Consider the following 16,884-nt stretch of genomic DNA (forward strand, 5'->3'; position numbering starts at 1 on the left):
CTCTTGTTCCTCCTTCCCACCTTTGCCCCTATGTACCATCTATAGCTATAGCTTCAGAAGAATTTTCACTTACAACAAGACCATGGACAGTTCCCCTCTTGGGCTTTTGTATTTGAAACACACCACAGAAGCCAGGGAGTCATCGGAGGGCTGCTTGGGGAGGTGGCAGGCCTAAGACCTGCTTCAGGAGAGTGCTCTCTGAGAGCCTCCAAGAGGACTGGAATGCTTCCAAAGCAGGGATCTGTCTTGGTGAAATCTCGTTACACAAAAGAGAATTCCGTTGGGCAACCTGACAGACCACCCAGGTTGGGACACATCAGTGACCAGCAGGTGACACTTCAAGAGCAAGCCCCCATCAAACCTCAGAACTTGGTACCCAAGGCTGAAACACTGTTCCCACCAGCCATCAGTGAAGGTGTAAGCAGCATGTTCGCAAGCTCAAGAGTTGAATGTCCTGGACCTCAGAGATTAAGTCACCGATATTGATCCCCTTGCACTCACTGGCACTCCTATGTGTCTCCACCTTGCCCAGTGACACTTAGCAATCATGTCTCCTGGATGAATCATGCCTGTGAGTCTCTGAGTTATGAAGGAGAAAGTGGATCATTGGTATCCATTCTTCTGCAGAAGTAGCTGGGGTTTTCCAGTAATAGCTTCCTTGGAGCTATTAAGAAAACTGCCTGGAAAATGAGGCTTTCTGGGTCTGCCTCTGTACCTCCTGTAGAAGAAAAAGAGGAGACCAACAAAAAGAACCTACATGAACATTCCTTAAATCTCGTAGGACTTGGCACAGTCTTTGGCTCTTGAGGACATGAGTAGTTAGTTGTCTGGGATACCTCACATCCTCAACACCATTTCTTTACCTTCTACCAAGATCCCCCTTTTGTTGCTCTAGCCACACCTGACCCTTACTTCTCCTTAAATTCTTGCATGAGTTCTACTTCTCTTTTTGCTTGAACAGCTTCTTCTAAGTCCTCCTAACCAATGCTTGTGACTTTAATTATGTAAACTACTACCCCTCTGGACAGATCCCTCTGCCTCGCACTCCTTAATGTTACTGAGGAGCTTTGGGGAGAAGAGAGGGATCTGCAAGATAAGCAAATGTCCACTCCAAGAGTTAGATTGGGATGTCAGTGGTCACTGGTGGTTATTGCTGCTGTGGACAGGATTAGCTTCAGAAAAAGTGAACAAGAGACACAGATGTGAAGCATCTTCCTATAGCGTAGCATGGAGCAAATGACCAGACCGCATTTTGAGAAGGTCGGTTCAACCCTGGAATAAACCTTTACATTGGGGCATGTGTATTTCCCTTGCCATGTCTGCCCTATTACTTGGCCAAGATACTTAATAAATTATTAGTCCACCTTTCTATGAGGGCTTGACTCATGATAGACAAATTTATGTACCTGCCGGATGAAGAATATCTTGGGGAAGCATCTTTTTCTTTCCATCACCTTTCCTTGAAAATCAATCTCTAGTTTTGGGTAGGAGGAACCTTGGTGTATGATATCATTGTAAATTCACTTCAACCTTTCTGGAGTTTGAGGGCGTGACTGTCCTGCTGCCAAATAAATAAAGCTTGTTTTGCTGTAACTGTTTTGTGTCCAGATTCTCAAAACTGTGTGTGCTGGTTTCTGGGGAAATAGTCCCTTACAATCATGCTCTGAGTTCCTCCTTGCTGTGTCCTTGGAAGGTAAACTTTACTCAACACCAAGCTACCTTCCTACCTCAGGCATACCCAGACTTCCCCTCACAAACACATCCCACTTGGTGTTCCTTCCACAGCAAGAGCTATCTTTTGGCCAAAGCAAGTTGCTTCATCCCTATTTTTTTTAATAATTTTTTATTATGTTATGTTAGTCACCATACAGTACATCCCAAGTTTTTGATGTAAAGTTCCATGATTCATTACTTGCGTATAACACCCAGTGCCCCATGCAATACGTGCCCTCCTTATTTTTGGACTCATTTACATCAGGAAGTCTCAGGTCTGGCTATGTTGGTAATTTTCCCCAAGTATCTCCCACAAAATCCCATTCTCAAGCAAATGTAAGGTCTGTAATAACTAGGAAATGCCTGTGTAACGAATCAAGCATTGCCTTTCTTCTTTTGAACTTTTGCAGTGGAAAAAAGTTAATCAAGAATCAAGATTCAAATGCAATGAAGGAGAAAAAAGTCAGTAGACTTAGTGTGAAGAACTTGAGAAAAAATCATTAATGCCCTTCATGGGTGTGAGAACTGATTTACATTTACCTATGTCATAGGGTAAAAAGAAAACAACTCAATTCAAATAAGAGATCAGACGTGTAGGGTCAAAGGAAACCCAGTACACACAAAAAAGGTTTAATTAGACCATGGAAGCACTAGAACAGATGAATTAGGAAATGGCCGGTGGGGAGGAACCTGTCAGAGATATGATTAACAATAGACCTAAAGGATTCATCCTACCGCCACACATACTGAAAGCCCTGGGGTTTTATTTGGGGAAAATGTAGAAATATCGACTTTCCATGGATGAGAAAGAAAAACTGATTAAAAGCTAGATTCTGAGTCATTTTTCATGCATTTACATTTTAATTTTAAAGATAAGTTAGCCAAAGTAAGCTCCCTTTGACACAGAACCCAAATTAGCTTGGAAACAAATCATAGCTCTATTTTCTTATTTTAAAGTGGGAAATTAGACCAGGTGTACCTTCAGGCCCTTTCTGGTATTGACATTCTGTGGTTCTTATTTTTTTTTTCTTTTTAAAGAAACTAGGTATATTTAAATCAATAGAACATCACATAGATGCAGAAGGAAGTTTAAAAATAGATGGTACAGCTGGGGCACCTGGGTGGCTCAGTCAGCTGGGCAGCCAGCTATTGATCTCCACTCAGGTTTTGATCTCAGGGTCATGAGTTCAGGCCCTGCATTAGGCTCCTCGCTGGGTGTAGAGCCTACCTTAAAAAAAAAAAAAAAAGATAGGTATCATTAAAGTGAGATTTATTTTTTTTTTTAGATTTTATTTATTTATTTATTTATTTGAGAGAGAGAGAGAGAGAGAGAGAGAGAGAGAGCACGAGCAGGGGGTAAGGGTAGGGCGAGAGGGACAAGCAAACACCCCTGCTGAGCAGGGATACTGATGCAGAGCTCAATCCCAGGACTCCAGGATGATGACCTGAGCCAATGGCAGAGGCTTGACCAAATGAGCCACCCAGGCACCCCGAGGTGAGATGTTATTTTTAAAGAGAAGGAACACTTACTTAGGTTTTAGAGAGATATAAAGTGCCCATATTCAAAGCTGATGGCAATGTTTATTTATTTTTTAAAGGTTTTATTTATTTATTTGAGAGAGAGAGAGCATGAGCAGGGGCAGAAGGGGAAGCAGACTCCCCGCTGAGAAGGGAGCCCAATGTGGGGCTCAATCCCAGGACCCTGAGATCACACACGACCTGAGCTGAAGGCAGACACTTACCCGACTGAGCCACCCAGGCGCCCTGGCAATGTTTATTTCGGTTAAGTTAGTTGGAAAGGGTTTATACAGAAAGGTGACATCACATAGTTTTAATGAGAGGTTGAGGTCCTAAATTTTCAAAAGTGGTTTTATTCAGTCTCCCGTTCTTTGTTTTGTCCCAAGTGCTTGGTGGCACATATGGAGATAGGACAGTGTAACTGAGCCCGGCAGCAGAGCCAGGGAGACAAATGTCAGGCTCAGAGCCCTAGGAATGCCTGGGAAATGAGCAACTGTGTCTATGCATCTTTCTTCATTCTCTTTCTTTGCAACCTCAACTGCTGTGCTACTAAACGCCATGGCACATACATGCCATGAACCAACTCCACCCATACAGCCTAGGTCTTACTACACTCAGTTACAAGCAAAAGTCTATGGCTTTGTGCCAGGCCAAGCAGCTCTGTCAATCATAGATCCGTTTAAGCTGCTCTGGGCCCTGTTCTGTTCAATATATTTATGACCTGAATGAAGATACAAAGCATATAATTAATTCTACAAATCATCCCCAATTGAGTGGGTACTACTTGATTTATGGAGAGCCACATAAAATATTTTGAGGACTTGGATCATTGAGAAATGATTCTGGATAGCCAGAATGCATTTGCCAGCAACAAGTACAAGTCACACTATTAATACAGATAGAAGGAACAGCAAGAGCTAGAAATAGCTGTGGGAGAGAGGTGGAAAACTGGGAGATCAAAATAGACCCGAAGCTAAGTAGAACCCCAAAGTGCAGTCACAGAGAGGAGAAAGAAGCCACATGGCTTTGGGATGTATTAAAATTCATATTGGATGGATGGACAAGAAATGCTTGCACCAAAGTACTTAGTCATACAGTGAGTGCGTTCTCATACTCAGGTTTTAGTTTCTATACTTTTAAAAGTGTGGGGGAAACTGGAGAGGAGCCCAAGATGAACAATAAGACAGTCTTAAAAAAATTCTTTGAGGAAAAGCTACATGATCTCCTTGAGTTGACGCACTGAAGAGTCACTTCAGGGGTATCCACAAAACATAGAAAGGTGTTGGGAAGTTATTTCCGCCTTGTCTTCTTCTCAGGTGCTTAGATTTGTAGAGAGAATTTGCCTGGCAGCATCAGCACAAGGGTGATAACCAACACGTGGGCAGGTGGCCTCACTTTACCTTCTCTGTAGTTATAGGGCGTGATTCTCCTGCTGCCAGTGAAATTAAGCTGCTGTTTTACCTGTAGCTAAGTGCCTTCTGTCTTCGTCTTCCTTTTTAGGGCCTGAGGGGCAGACATGGCCTTAGGCTTTGAGAGCTGGTGTCTCAAGCCGAGATCTTTGTAGTCAAGGACTCGGATGTTGTGGAGTCAAGGAAGTTTCCCGTCTTGTAAGAAGCCTCTCAGGGGACTCTGTCTCCCAGGAAGAGAAGAATCACAGCATCCACACTCTCCAGTCCTGTGTAAACCTCATGTGTTTGCACTGGGTTTTGATATATGATGTGCTTGTGTTTTTTTCTCACCAACATCTGGATGCTGCTCTTCCTGCCCATGGCAGCAATCCCCCCTGCCCTCTTGTGTCCTCCCCACCCAGACCAGTCTCCAGAACCCTTATGGCTGAGGAAGTCCTTAGGGCGAGCTCATTTTAGGGCTGCCTTTTTTGTTCCTATTAAAGGCTGCCTTTGCAATCTGATGTTCCTCTTGGATCCTCTCTCCTGACCTAACTTCTTTAAATTATGATTTTCTTTCAGATCATCAAGGTGGCCTTGGAGAAGAGCCTGGCAGCTGTGGAGACCCAGAATGTATGTCTTCCCCCTCCTTCCTCAACAGGAGGGGACAATAACAGAGGTCTTCAGGAGGAAATGCTCCACCTGAGGGCTGAGATCCACCAGCACTTAGGGGAGAAGAGGAGAGCTGAGGGGGAACTGAAGGAGCTAAAGGCTCAAATTGAGGAAGCAGGATTCTCCTCTGTGGCCCACATCAGGTAGGACACCACCCAGAGAAGGAAAGCTTGTCCATCGAGAGGCCACCATAGCCAAGGAGTTCACCTTGCTGCAGCCAAGGCATTTGTGCTGCTGTAGGGCTTCTTGGTCCACATCAAGCTCCATGTGTTAATGGTTCAAATTCTTTAGAGAAAACTCAATAATATTGGATAATGGTGATCATTCAAATTATTTAAATCTGGTCTTAATTCAGTACAATAGTGCCCATTATTAGCCATGTATTCATGAGTGAAAATCTCCCAGTTGTATGACAGGTGTTGCTCTTTTGCATTGACTGGAACATATGAGAAATCTCCTACTACCCATGATGCTTCACTGCTGTGTGTGGAACCCAAATAGTCCATGAGGGAGGAGGATTTTTACAGGGGCCCCTTTGTTTCCACTCAGCTCTCTCTTAGCAGCATGAATCCCTAAATCATGGAATAGCAATGTTAATAATCTCTGCTGTTTTGTTAACTTTACAAAAGTGGTATATAGCTGATTCATTGGTTAGATTGGCCACTCTGTTTTTTTAAAATATTTTATTTATTTATTTGAGAAAGAGAGAGACAGAGATAGGGTGAGCAGAGGTGGGGAGGAGAGGGAGAAGCAGACTCCCTGCTGAGCAGGGAGCCCGATGTGGGGCTCAGTCCCAGGACCCTAGGTTCATGACCTGAGCCGAAGGCAGGCACTTAACCAACTGAGCCACTTGGGTGCCCCTGGTCACTCTGTTTTTAAAGGCATTTTTTCAAAAGATGCTTGGGGAGCATGCTGATAATGTAGGGTTAATCCATTCACTCCTTCATTCATCCCTGAGGGTCATAATCATTGTGGCCTGTTGTTTAGAACACAGCAGTGCAAAAGTACAAATTTAAATCCATGCCCTATTGTTTCCCTTCCTATTATGTGCCACTTAAACATCCCCACGTCATAGAATAATCTTAGCGCTGAAGAGGACCTTGGCGTCTAGCCTAATCCTTATTTCAAAGTCAAGAAAACTCTGGTCTAAAAAGTTCTAGCAACTTGCTCAAAGTTGCATATTAGTCCATGGCTAGACCCCTGCCTCCCAATTTTTAATATCTAAGCCTTTCCTTCTATGCTATATACTTTGTCAAACAATCTTGGAAGTATTCTTGTGATCATCCTTCATGCTGGTTCTTTCACTCTGAATTACCATGATATTTCTTCTTCTCCTCCTCCTCCTCCTCCTCCTTCTTCTTCTTCTTGTTCTTCAGAAAGAGAGCTCAAGTGGGGGAGGGGTGGAGGGAGAAGGAGACAGAGTCTTAAGCAGGCTCCATGCCATGCTCAGTCTCACAACCCTGAGATCATGACCCGAGCTGAAATCAAGAGTTGGACGTTTAACTGACTGAGTCACCCAGGCACCCCCATGATATTTCTTTCTACTGAAGTGAAATTCTACTTAAGCGAAAGTGTAAGGTTTTTGTTTTTGTTTTTAAAATAAGCTCTATGCCCAACATGGGGCTTGAAGTCATAACCTCGAGATCAAGAGTTGTGTGCTCTACTGACTGAACCAGCCAGGTGCCACAAGCAAAGTTTTGCTTAACTTTTTTTATGTGTAAACTTGATTAAGCTCATGGGTAAGAACAGTACATCTCTTTTGATCATACAGCTGAATATACAATCAAACCAAGTGCAGATACCTCCATGGACTATTTTCTTTTTTCTCCGGAGTTACTAAACTGAAACTCTGAGCTCTCCACACAACCTTAAGAATCACGGATACTGTGGAAGACAGAATCTATCAAACGAATAGCCTATCTTTTGAGGACACTTTGTTGAGCTTTGCTTTCATCGGTTTGTGTCGTGAAAACAGCGGAGTTTTTCCCCAAAACATGAAGCTAGAACATAATATCAAATATTCTTTTCCATACTACACATGTGTTGCCTTCTCTCCATCTGACACCTCAGTTTTGGCAAAATGTCGCCCTTCCTCTCCATTGAGGAAACTCTCTCCTAGATAGTCTATCTGATTCCTGTGTCCTAAAGTATTTTCTTCCTTGATTCACACTAGATAAGCCCTGCTCTTGGTTCCAAGACTTCAGGATTCTAATCTAACTGTGCATCCTTCCAGGTGTGAATCACTTGTTTTCTTTGCCTCTTCTAGTCAGCGGTTCTCAAAGTAGCGTGCTAAGGATCACCCAGAGAACCTGAGTAAAATGTAGATCCGTAAGCCTTAGCTCTAAAGTTGTTGTTGTTTTTTTTTTAAAGCACCTCATAGGATTCTGATGGTAGTACTTTTCAGGTCTGAAGCTAGTACAGCAGAATAAAAGGACTGCTCTGTTGAAGACCCTGAGCTTACCAGACCATATATGCTAGTTCATTTAAGCATCCAGTAACTCTACTAGGTACGAGTTATCCTCATGTTATGTAAAAGGAGACTGAGGCTCAAAGAGGTTAAGCAAACTGCCTACTTAAATGAATTGCCTTGTTAAAGCCATGGTTGTTTTTTTTAATCATTTCCATCCAAACTTGGTGAAGGGTATGGTGGGAAGTAAGGATGGAATCTAGAATGTCTTGGTGAAAATTAGTTGTTTATCCATTTTATTTCTTCTGCAAATGTGAATGTTCTATGTGGCAGGAATTGGGAAGGCTCTGGGGATACAGGTGAACAGGACAGAAAGAGTCCCTGACCTCATGAAGATGAGCTATCACAAGAGCCAGACATAAAGCAAATAATTACAGAAGTGCAATTGATTGTAGTTCTAGATTGGTATTATTTAATTATTTTGTTCCTAGGTCCCACTTTCTCATCCAGTGGTTGAAAACTGACCGATGATAACTAATAGAATTGTAGAATCCATAATAAGTTTGTCCTAGGCAAGGTCTTTCTTATTGTTTTGTCTTCCTTAACACTGTAAGTACCCTTGTTTATTCCAGAAGCCACTGAAAATTAGAACATGAGGCTGAGGGGATGCCTGGGTGGCTCAGTCAGTTGAGCATCTACCTTCAGCTCAGGTCATGATCCCAGGGTCCTAGGACTGAGCCCTGCGTTGGGCTCCCTGCTCAGCGGGAGCCTGCTTCTCCCTCTCCCTCTGCTCCCACTTGTGCTCTTTCTATCTCAAATAAAATCTTAAAAAAAAAAAAAAAAAAGAACATGAGGCTGAATGACCAGGGTAAAGACAACTAGACCGGTGTGTTGAGTCCAAGATTTTTAGGGACTGTGTTGTCACCAGGTAGCTATGGAAGTGTGAGCAAGTCTCTCCTCTTCTTGAGTTTTGGTTTCCTTGTCTATAAAATAAGGGAGTCCTTGTTGGTCTCTGAGGTGGCTTCATGCTTTGGGGATATCTCTGAGTCTCTGCTGGACCAAGATGGGGACTACAGGAACCGAGGCCGAGAGCAGAGCCAGCCCCTCATTGTGTGTGTGTTTCCTGCAGGAACACCATGCTGAGCCTTTGCCTTGAGAATGCAGAGCTGAAAGAGCAGATGGGAGAAGAAATGTCTGATGGATGGGAGATCGAGGAAGACAAGGAGAAGGGCGAGGTGACAGTGGAAACTGTGGTAGCCAGAGGGGGTCTGAGTGAGAATAGCCTTCAGGCTGAGTTCAGAAAGCTCCAGGGAAAACTGAAGAATGCCCACAACATCATCAACCTCCTCAAAGAACAGCTGGTGCTAAGCAGCAAGGACGGAAATAGTAAACTTAGTCCAGAGCTCCTTGCGCGCCTGGCCCGGGAGATTGACAGAATGAATACAGCGCTGGTGTGTTCTCCTGAGAAGCCCCAACACCAAGAAGAGGAGCCCGTGACCATAAGGCCCTGCCCCAGACCCCAGGGCCTTGACCTTGGGGCTGCACTCATAGTGGATGGCCACCAAGTAAGTGCGGGATTAGATGGAATGAAAGACCTGTGGAGAAGGGCTGGAGGTAACAGTGTTTACCTTAAACAGTTCTGCCCCATGGGTCATGAGGGTCTGAGGAAGGGCACCGTTGCCCCCAAGCAGTGGTAATAATATTGTATACACATTCAGCCTTTATAAAATCTTTTACAACCTTATCTCATAAATATTAATTGGGTGATTACTTTTTCATAAATATTTCTTCAGCACTTAATTTTCCAGATGACACAGTAGGCATTGGGCAGCAGGCAGTAAGACCTGGTCTCTGCCCTGTAAGTATGCAGTACGGTGGGGAAAGATGGCACGAAACAGATCATTTCAGTAGGATGTGGTATAGGGACGCCTGGGGGTTAAGGCAGCCCAGACAAGTGGTGTGTAATGACATCTCTCCTTATCCCTGCCATTTTCATCACAGCTCATCCCAGGTGTCTGTTCCTGAGCCACAGGAGGGGCTGTCAGGATCCTCATAATGGGAGGGGCTTTGCTGAGTATTGAGTAAATAGGGAATATAGAGGATTTGGGGGGGAACAAGGGTGGGGCAGGAGCACAGGGAGAGATGAGGAGAGGTGTCTACCCTCCTCTTTTCAACCACTGCACCAACATATACTGAGAGCTCCTCACTGGACTCTACTGGCACTGTAGTATGTGCTGTAGATACAGAGATGAATAAAACATGATCCTAGCTCTGCAGGAGCTCGGAGCTGGAAAGCAAGCCACTACCAAAGGCCGTGAGGAATGCTGTAACAAACCCATGAGTAAAGTCCACAGGTTCAGAAAGGGAAGGAGCCGTGACTGGCTGGTCCCTGTGCTGGCTCTTTTCACAGCTGGATAACTGGCCCCAGGCCCGAGACCCTGGGCCTCAGTCAGAATTTAGCCTTCCTGGATCCACCAAGCACCTGCGCTCCCAGTTGGCCCAATGCAAACAACGCTATCAGGATCTCCAGGAGAAGCTGCTGATATCAGAAGCCACAGTCTTTGCCCAGGCCAACCAGCTGGAGAAATACAGAGTCATGCTTAGTAAGTCTTAGGTTCACCATCACCAAGGTGTCTGTCTTCTCCCTGAGAAACTACATGCTTTGCAGACTTCCCTTTTCTTTCCCAGCCTCAAAACAAATTTAATCCTGACCAGGTCCTAGAACTGTGGAAATGCATATTTAACTTCAGTTTTTGCACCTGGCAGAGAAGAATAAAGAACAAAGCAAGTTTGCAGTGACCATATAGGGAGGAAATGGGCCAACATTTGGGTTTGCTGATTTCTGGTATAGTCAGCAAAATGCTTTACATCTCTCAACATATACTGATAGTTCCTCTCCTCCTCTTGGCACCAAACCATATTCTTCAAAAATATGTCATCACCGTTGGTTTAGAATCCATGCTTTCTAGTAGAGCTTCCTGGGGTGATGGAAATGCTTATGGGGCATGTGAAATGTGGCTAGTTCAACTTGGGAGTTTTATTTAATTTTAATTAATTTAATATGAAGTAGTCACATGTGACTGATAGCTATCTTATAGAACAGTATGGATCTCAATGTTTTAGGACTCTAAATTAGTTCAGCTCCATTCACGTATTTACTGAGCCTCTGTGGATAAAGCAGTTGCTGGTTTCACTGGGGCTTCTAGGGATGATGATTCATATAATACCCAACTTAAAGATGTCTGGTCCCTACAAAGTCTCAGTTGTTGGAGGTGAGATCATCAGTGGCAAACAGGCTCATCCTGGTGCAAGGAAGTCCTGCCTGGAGTGGGTGGTCTTTTCTCCCACTTGAGTCCAAAGTACCATCCATCCCACTCTGGCTCTGACCTCCCTGTCCCCTGAGGGCTAGGGCACATGCCACTGAGGTTGAGGGGGTACGTGGGACATTCAGAGCTTCCGTGACACCCTCTGTCTCTTCCCAAGCAGGTGAATCCTTGGTGAAGCAGGACAGCAAGCAGGTGCAGGTGGACCTCCAGGACCTGGGTATGAGACCTTCGGCCGAAGTGAGAATGAGGCTGAGCGGGAGGAGAGCACCAGTCCCGGTAGGAACACAAGGGAAGGGCTCACCTGGCCTCCCTGGAGTCGGCCTTCACATCTAGGAGCTGTTAACCAGTCCCACACCTGATGAGGAGTAGGGCTGAGGGGGTGCTGTAGACTGAAGGGGACCCCAGGACTAGCGAGGCACAGGAAGTTTGGCAGAGAAGTCTTATCCAATGTGAGGCTGAGTGTGAGTTGGAATGTCTCTAGTTTTCAACATACTCTGTTAATTAAGAGAAGAAAAGTTTTATCCAACAGATGATCGTCTAAGGCTGACTTTTTCATGAAGAAACCAGATGAGCTTTTGGAGATATGCAAACCCTCAGCTAAAAAGACCTGTTTTTCCATCATAAAAGGACTTTGACTGTAGGGACACCCACCAAACTGAAATCGAGAAAAGAAAAAAACACTCCGTGCAGTAGAAGGTGACTGTGCCTGACCTGCAGGGCTGTTGAGTGGATACGAAATACCATGTTTGAATGCTAGTAAAGTGCAGGGCTGAATAAAGTCCCGCTTCAACTTTTTCTCTAGGAATTCTTATCCCCAGCACCAAAGCTGCTCCAGCTACAGCAGCATGCATAGCTTTATTCAGGAGGATGTCTTTGTCTTTTCTCAGAGTGTGAGGAGCATAACAGCCTCAGGGAAACCATCCTGATGGAGGGGTACCTGGGCTCCTCAGCGGCCAGCTCCCCAGGGAAGAAGCCCTTGGAGAGCCCTCGAGGGAAGCAGGAGGAGTTCCAGGCATATGGAAAGTCGGAAGACATCTCTGTCCTACATAAGGACATCAGAGACCTGAAGGCCCAGCTGCAGAATGCCAACAAGATCATTCAAAACCTCAAGAGCCAGGTCCGGTCCCTCTCAGTTACAAACGATTATTCATCTAGTCTGGAGAGACCTCGAAAGCTGAAGGCCGTTGGCACCCTCGAGGGATCCTCACCTCACAGTGTCACTGATGAGGATGAGGGGTGGCTCTCTGATGGCACTGGGGCTTTCTACCCCCCGGGGCTTCAGGCTAAAAAGGATCTGGAGAGTCTGATCCAGAGAGTGGCCCAGCTCCCGAAAACTGGAGTGGAAGGGAAGCTGGCAGAGGAGCTGAGATCAGCCTCATGGCCTGGGTAAGAGGGGCACTCTTTGGACCCTTATTTGATTGATGATGTCTAAGTTTGTGTTGGAGGTGGGCTAGCCCAGGCAGGTAGAAGAGAGAACCTATCAGGGCAATCAGAAGAACACCCGCTTAAATGCTAGGCCTAGATCTGAAGACAGGTCAGTAGGCCCTGCTGGGAGACACCAGGTCTCTGAGATTTCCTCTCAGGAATCTATTAGTAAAGCGACCGGATATGTGGTGTCGTAGTAAGACTGGAGCCAGACTGCCTGGGTCTGAATCCTAGCTCTGGAACTTCCTAACTGTATAACTTACTTAGACTTTCTGGGCCTCTTTCCTTACCTATTAAATGAGGAGAGTAAGAGAACCTATCTCAAAGGGTAGTTATTGGGTTTAAATGAATTAGTATAAGTGCTTATAATTGCTTAACATATATTAAGCTCTCAGTACTACTTACCATAACTGATACTGCTATTGATACTTTATATTGAAAAACACTGGGTAGACTTCTGTCTAGGTATCTGTCCTTGTTATTTGCACTGAATGTCAAACCATCCAAAAGCTTAGTGGCCTCAAACAATAATTTATGTGGATTGACGGGGCTCAGCAGAGTGGCTCTCACTTGGGGGTCTCTCATGGGGCTGCTGTCCAGTGGTGGCTGGAGATGGACATAGCTTCTTCCTTCATGTGTCTGGCAATGTGGTGCTCCTTGGCTTCTCCCTTTCCACCCTTGGCTTCTCGTCTTCCAGGGCCTTTCTTCCTGGGGTGGGCCTCTCACAGTATGGTGGTCCCAGGGTGGTTCCACTTCTACATGGCAGCTGGCTTCCAACTGACAGGAAGTAGAAGTTGCCAAGACAGTTAAGAGCTACTCCTGGGCTTGGCACAATGTCACTTCCATCATTACCTCGGTCGTGGTGGTCACAGAGCTTGCCCAAATTTAAGGAGGTGGAGAACAGCCTCTACCTGCTAATGAGAGAAGGGGCAAAGGCACATTTACAAAACATCATGTGGAACAGGAACTTGCGTAACGGCCATCTTGGCAAAATACAGTCTGCCGTAATATAGACGGTCTTCCAAATAGAAGGCACGAAAGATCCTATCTAGACTTAGGATTAAGTGATTCCTTCCCTTCCCCCCCATGTTCGTTTGTTTGTTTATTTTACATATGCTGTCCACCCAATGTGGGGCTTGAACTCACGAACCTGATATCAGGAGTCGTGTGCTCTTCTGACTGAGCCAGCCTGGTGTGCCAGGATTGAGTGATTCTAATCGCTGAATTTATTTTTATTTATTGTGTTTGTTGAGTATCTACTCAATAAATACATTTAGTGTTTCTTGAGTATCAACGGTGAATCTACACTCTACTAGTCCTGTGAGGAATGTGAAATTTGGCATTGTATTTACGTCCACAGGACTTAGGATTCTTCTGGACATATGACTAATACGTATAAAACAGCGTAAGAACGATGGCACACTAAATTGATGTCATGTATCAGAGCAGGATTTACTCTTAAATACCTTCTTTGGTTTCTGTGCCAGAATTTGGCGTGGGGGACCTCCTTAGAGATGTTCTCACGGAAATCTCTATTGCAGGCCCATAATTTAACATTCACTCATTTTCATTCTTATTTTTTCCTCTTGTCTCCTGTATTAGGAAATATGACTCCCTGATTCAGGATCAGGCCCGAGAGCTGTCGAACCTACGCCGAAAGATGCGAGAAGGCAGAGGTATCTGTTATCTTCTCACCCAGCATGCCAAAGATACAGTAAAATCTTTTGAGGACCTTCTTAGGAGCAATGACATTGACTACTACCTGGGGCAGAGCTTCCGGGAGCAGCTCGCCCAGGGAAGCCAGCTGACAGAGAGGCTTACCAGCAAACTCAGCACCAGTAAGTTGATCATACAGCTTTGGCACACACTCAGTCACTCCCACAGCTCCAGGCCCAGGTGGCCACCACACCTCCACCACGGCCTTTTCACCCAGGTCCTGCTTCCACTTCATTTCCTGGGGCCATCGCAGGATCAGGACTGGCTGGTGGGGAGCACTGAGGAGGAACACAGGGTTGGGGAGGTCATGATTGCAATGGCAGAAACTGGAGCACTCGTGGCAAGTGGTCTTTAGGAAAGCAGGCTGTGTCCATCCAGTGCTAAGGGGGAGAAAGGGAGAAGAGATCGGAGGACCTCGTCATAGTGAAAAGAGTCTGACCTGAGAATTGCAAGACTCAAGCTGTGCCCTGGATGCCGCCATTAACTTGCTTTGGGCAATGACTTAGCCTTTCAGTGTCTGTCTCTTTGTTTATTTCATGGTGTCGTACATGAATATAACCCCAATATAGTGAAAGCACCCTGCCCTTAGGACGTGATTTGGACACTGAATGTCATAGTGCAAGGGCTAGGAATGTTGGTTATCATTGGAGCTCTTTACTTAGAAAACATTTCCTGGGAGTAACCCAGGGAGTACAGCAGGATCCGAGTTGGGGGCCAGACATCCCACATGCTGGTGGCAGGTGCAGAGGTGGGACAGGGTGGTTTGTCATCTCCTCGGAGCAAGAGTGGGTTCCACATGAATGCTGTGATGGGACACACAGCATACCTCTGCGAGTCAGTCTGTGGCAGGCTTGGAAGCTGGAATGGTCCAGAGAGAAGCTGGGCAAGTGCCTTTTAAACTTCTTTGCATTGATTTAGGGCAGAGGAAGTCATGATGCTGATCACCAGGTCAGGGGAGGTCTGCCTGGTGAGCTCAAGAGAGCCTAAAGGTCTCCTCTCCGAGGATACAATCTGCAGCCTTCCCAAGTAATTCTCCTACATGTCCTGGACATACACAGAGGAGTCACCGTTCTGTACTCGTGCATTTATAATGTGGGAAGTGGGACCTGTTTAATTTCTTACCATTTCTTTCTGAATTTGGCTTACAGAGAATCATAAAAGTGAGAAAGATCAAGGTGGACTTGAACCGCGGGCCCTCAGGTAATTTGAAATAGGATCAGGAACAAGGCCCAAGGGGTCCAGGGTGACTGCAACTTCACAGATCAGGGAGGGGAAATGCTGATTATAATGAATTCATTTATTCATGGAACACCTTAGCCTAATTCTTTACGCTCTTTTGCCATAATTCTGTTGATTTCTATTTGCATATTTATTCTCCAGGCTTGGTAAACTAGAGTTGGTCTGACCCAACAGTAAACTAACCAGGGTCCAGGGGCCCTTGGCACCCCCAGAGTTCTCCTCTGCTTTCCTCCTTTGTGCTACTAAGTTGGCTTACCCTGAGTTGAGTTGGCAGCTAGTTTAATAATCGTTCAATTTCCTTGGGGGGAAAAAAAGAATCAAAGAACCACAGTACAGTTCCTAGGGGGGAAAGGCCTGGACGTTGCAGATGCCTGGGAGGCTGCAGTATCTCAGGAGCCAGTTTTCCATGAATCACTGCATAGACTCTTATCATTTGTAGTAAAATATGGGCTCAAAATCTGTTGTAGCCACCAGTTCAAGCCCCTTTGTGTCAGAAGTGTGCTTTAGACCATTCTCAGAATACCTGTCATGAAGAGCAAAGTGTTTTGGTTCTGTTTTCATTTCTGATCCATCACAGACACATACGTGGGCTGTACCCTCAATCAGCCAGATGATTCCACGCATCCTGCTCTTGGTTGTCAGTGGCAATGCCACGATGCTGTATGTTTCTCACTGCTCACCTTCAGTTACTGTACTTACCTTCTTGGAGACTGATAACCAACAGCTCTGCTGGGGCCACACTTGGAGCAGCTGTGCTTTAGAGGGCTGGCTGGGGCTCCACTAGTCCCCAGCATCTCACGGGGCCAGTGCCCTGGGTGGCTATTGCACCTCCTCCTCCCTCTGCACCCCACCTACCCTCCGCCCCTAATCAGTGATAGGTTATTTTGATCATTCTTTGCCAGAATGGTTCCCTTGACTCCTGCGGCTTTTCCCGTGTGCCTTAGTCAGGACTAGTTGGTCCGGTGACCTTGGCTTCACCTGTTGTCCCCCTTCACCCTACTAGGCTCAGCAGGGAGCTGCAGGAGAAGGAGAAAGTGATTGAGGTCCTGCAGGCCAAGCTGGATGCCCGGTCCCTCACGCCCTCCAGTAGCCATGCCTTGTCGGACTCCCAGCGCTCTCCCAGCAGCTCCTCCTTCCTGTCTGATGAGCTAGAAGCCTGCTCTGACATGGATGTAGCCAGCGAGTACACACACTATGAAGAGAAGAAGGCTCTGCCTGGCCACTCAGGTAGCCTCTGCTTTCTGGGTGGTACCACTTTTCTCCAGGCGGAGAGGAGACTTCTGTAGCCAGGCCTTATAGCTCCACCTCGGTGTGTATCAGGCTGAACGTGGCTCTGGGACCAAGCACCAAGCACACGCCCCAGTGGCTCAGGATCTTTGCTGTGCTCCTGACTCCACAGGGTGTCACTGGGTCTCCACTGGATGCGCATGCTGGTAGACCCAAGGGGAACTGCAATAGGAAGAAGGAGAAGATCCTGGAAGGC

The 16,884-nt window shown here is 45.9% G+C and overlaps 1 protein-coding gene across 1 annotated transcript in view; it reads left to right on the forward strand.

Moving 5' to 3' along the window:
• Positions 1 to 16,884, forward strand: part of LOC123803665 (myomegalin-like) — a 74,033-nt gene that overhangs the window by 34,521 nt on the left and 22,628 nt on the right. The window contains 9 exon segments of the mRNA XM_087866339.1: positions 5,199 to 5,431; positions 8,825 to 9,260; positions 10,106 to 10,298; positions 11,182 to 11,232; positions 11,235 to 11,297; positions 11,909 to 12,407; positions 14,049 to 14,284; positions 15,311 to 15,362; positions 16,405 to 16,628. Of these exon segments, the coding sequence (XP_087722465.1) occupies positions 5,199 to 5,431; positions 8,825 to 9,260; positions 10,106 to 10,298; positions 11,182 to 11,232; positions 11,235 to 11,297; positions 11,909 to 12,407; positions 14,049 to 14,284; positions 15,311 to 15,362; positions 16,405 to 16,628 (1,987 nt within the window).

This window comes from Ursus americanus, chromosome 12 (assembly GCF_024610735.1).
Source record: "Ursus americanus isolate L20-20 chromosome 12, mUrsAme1.1.p, whole genome shotgun sequence".
In the NCBI taxonomy this organism is placed as follows: Eukaryota; Metazoa; Chordata; class Mammalia; order Carnivora; family Ursidae; genus Ursus; species Ursus americanus.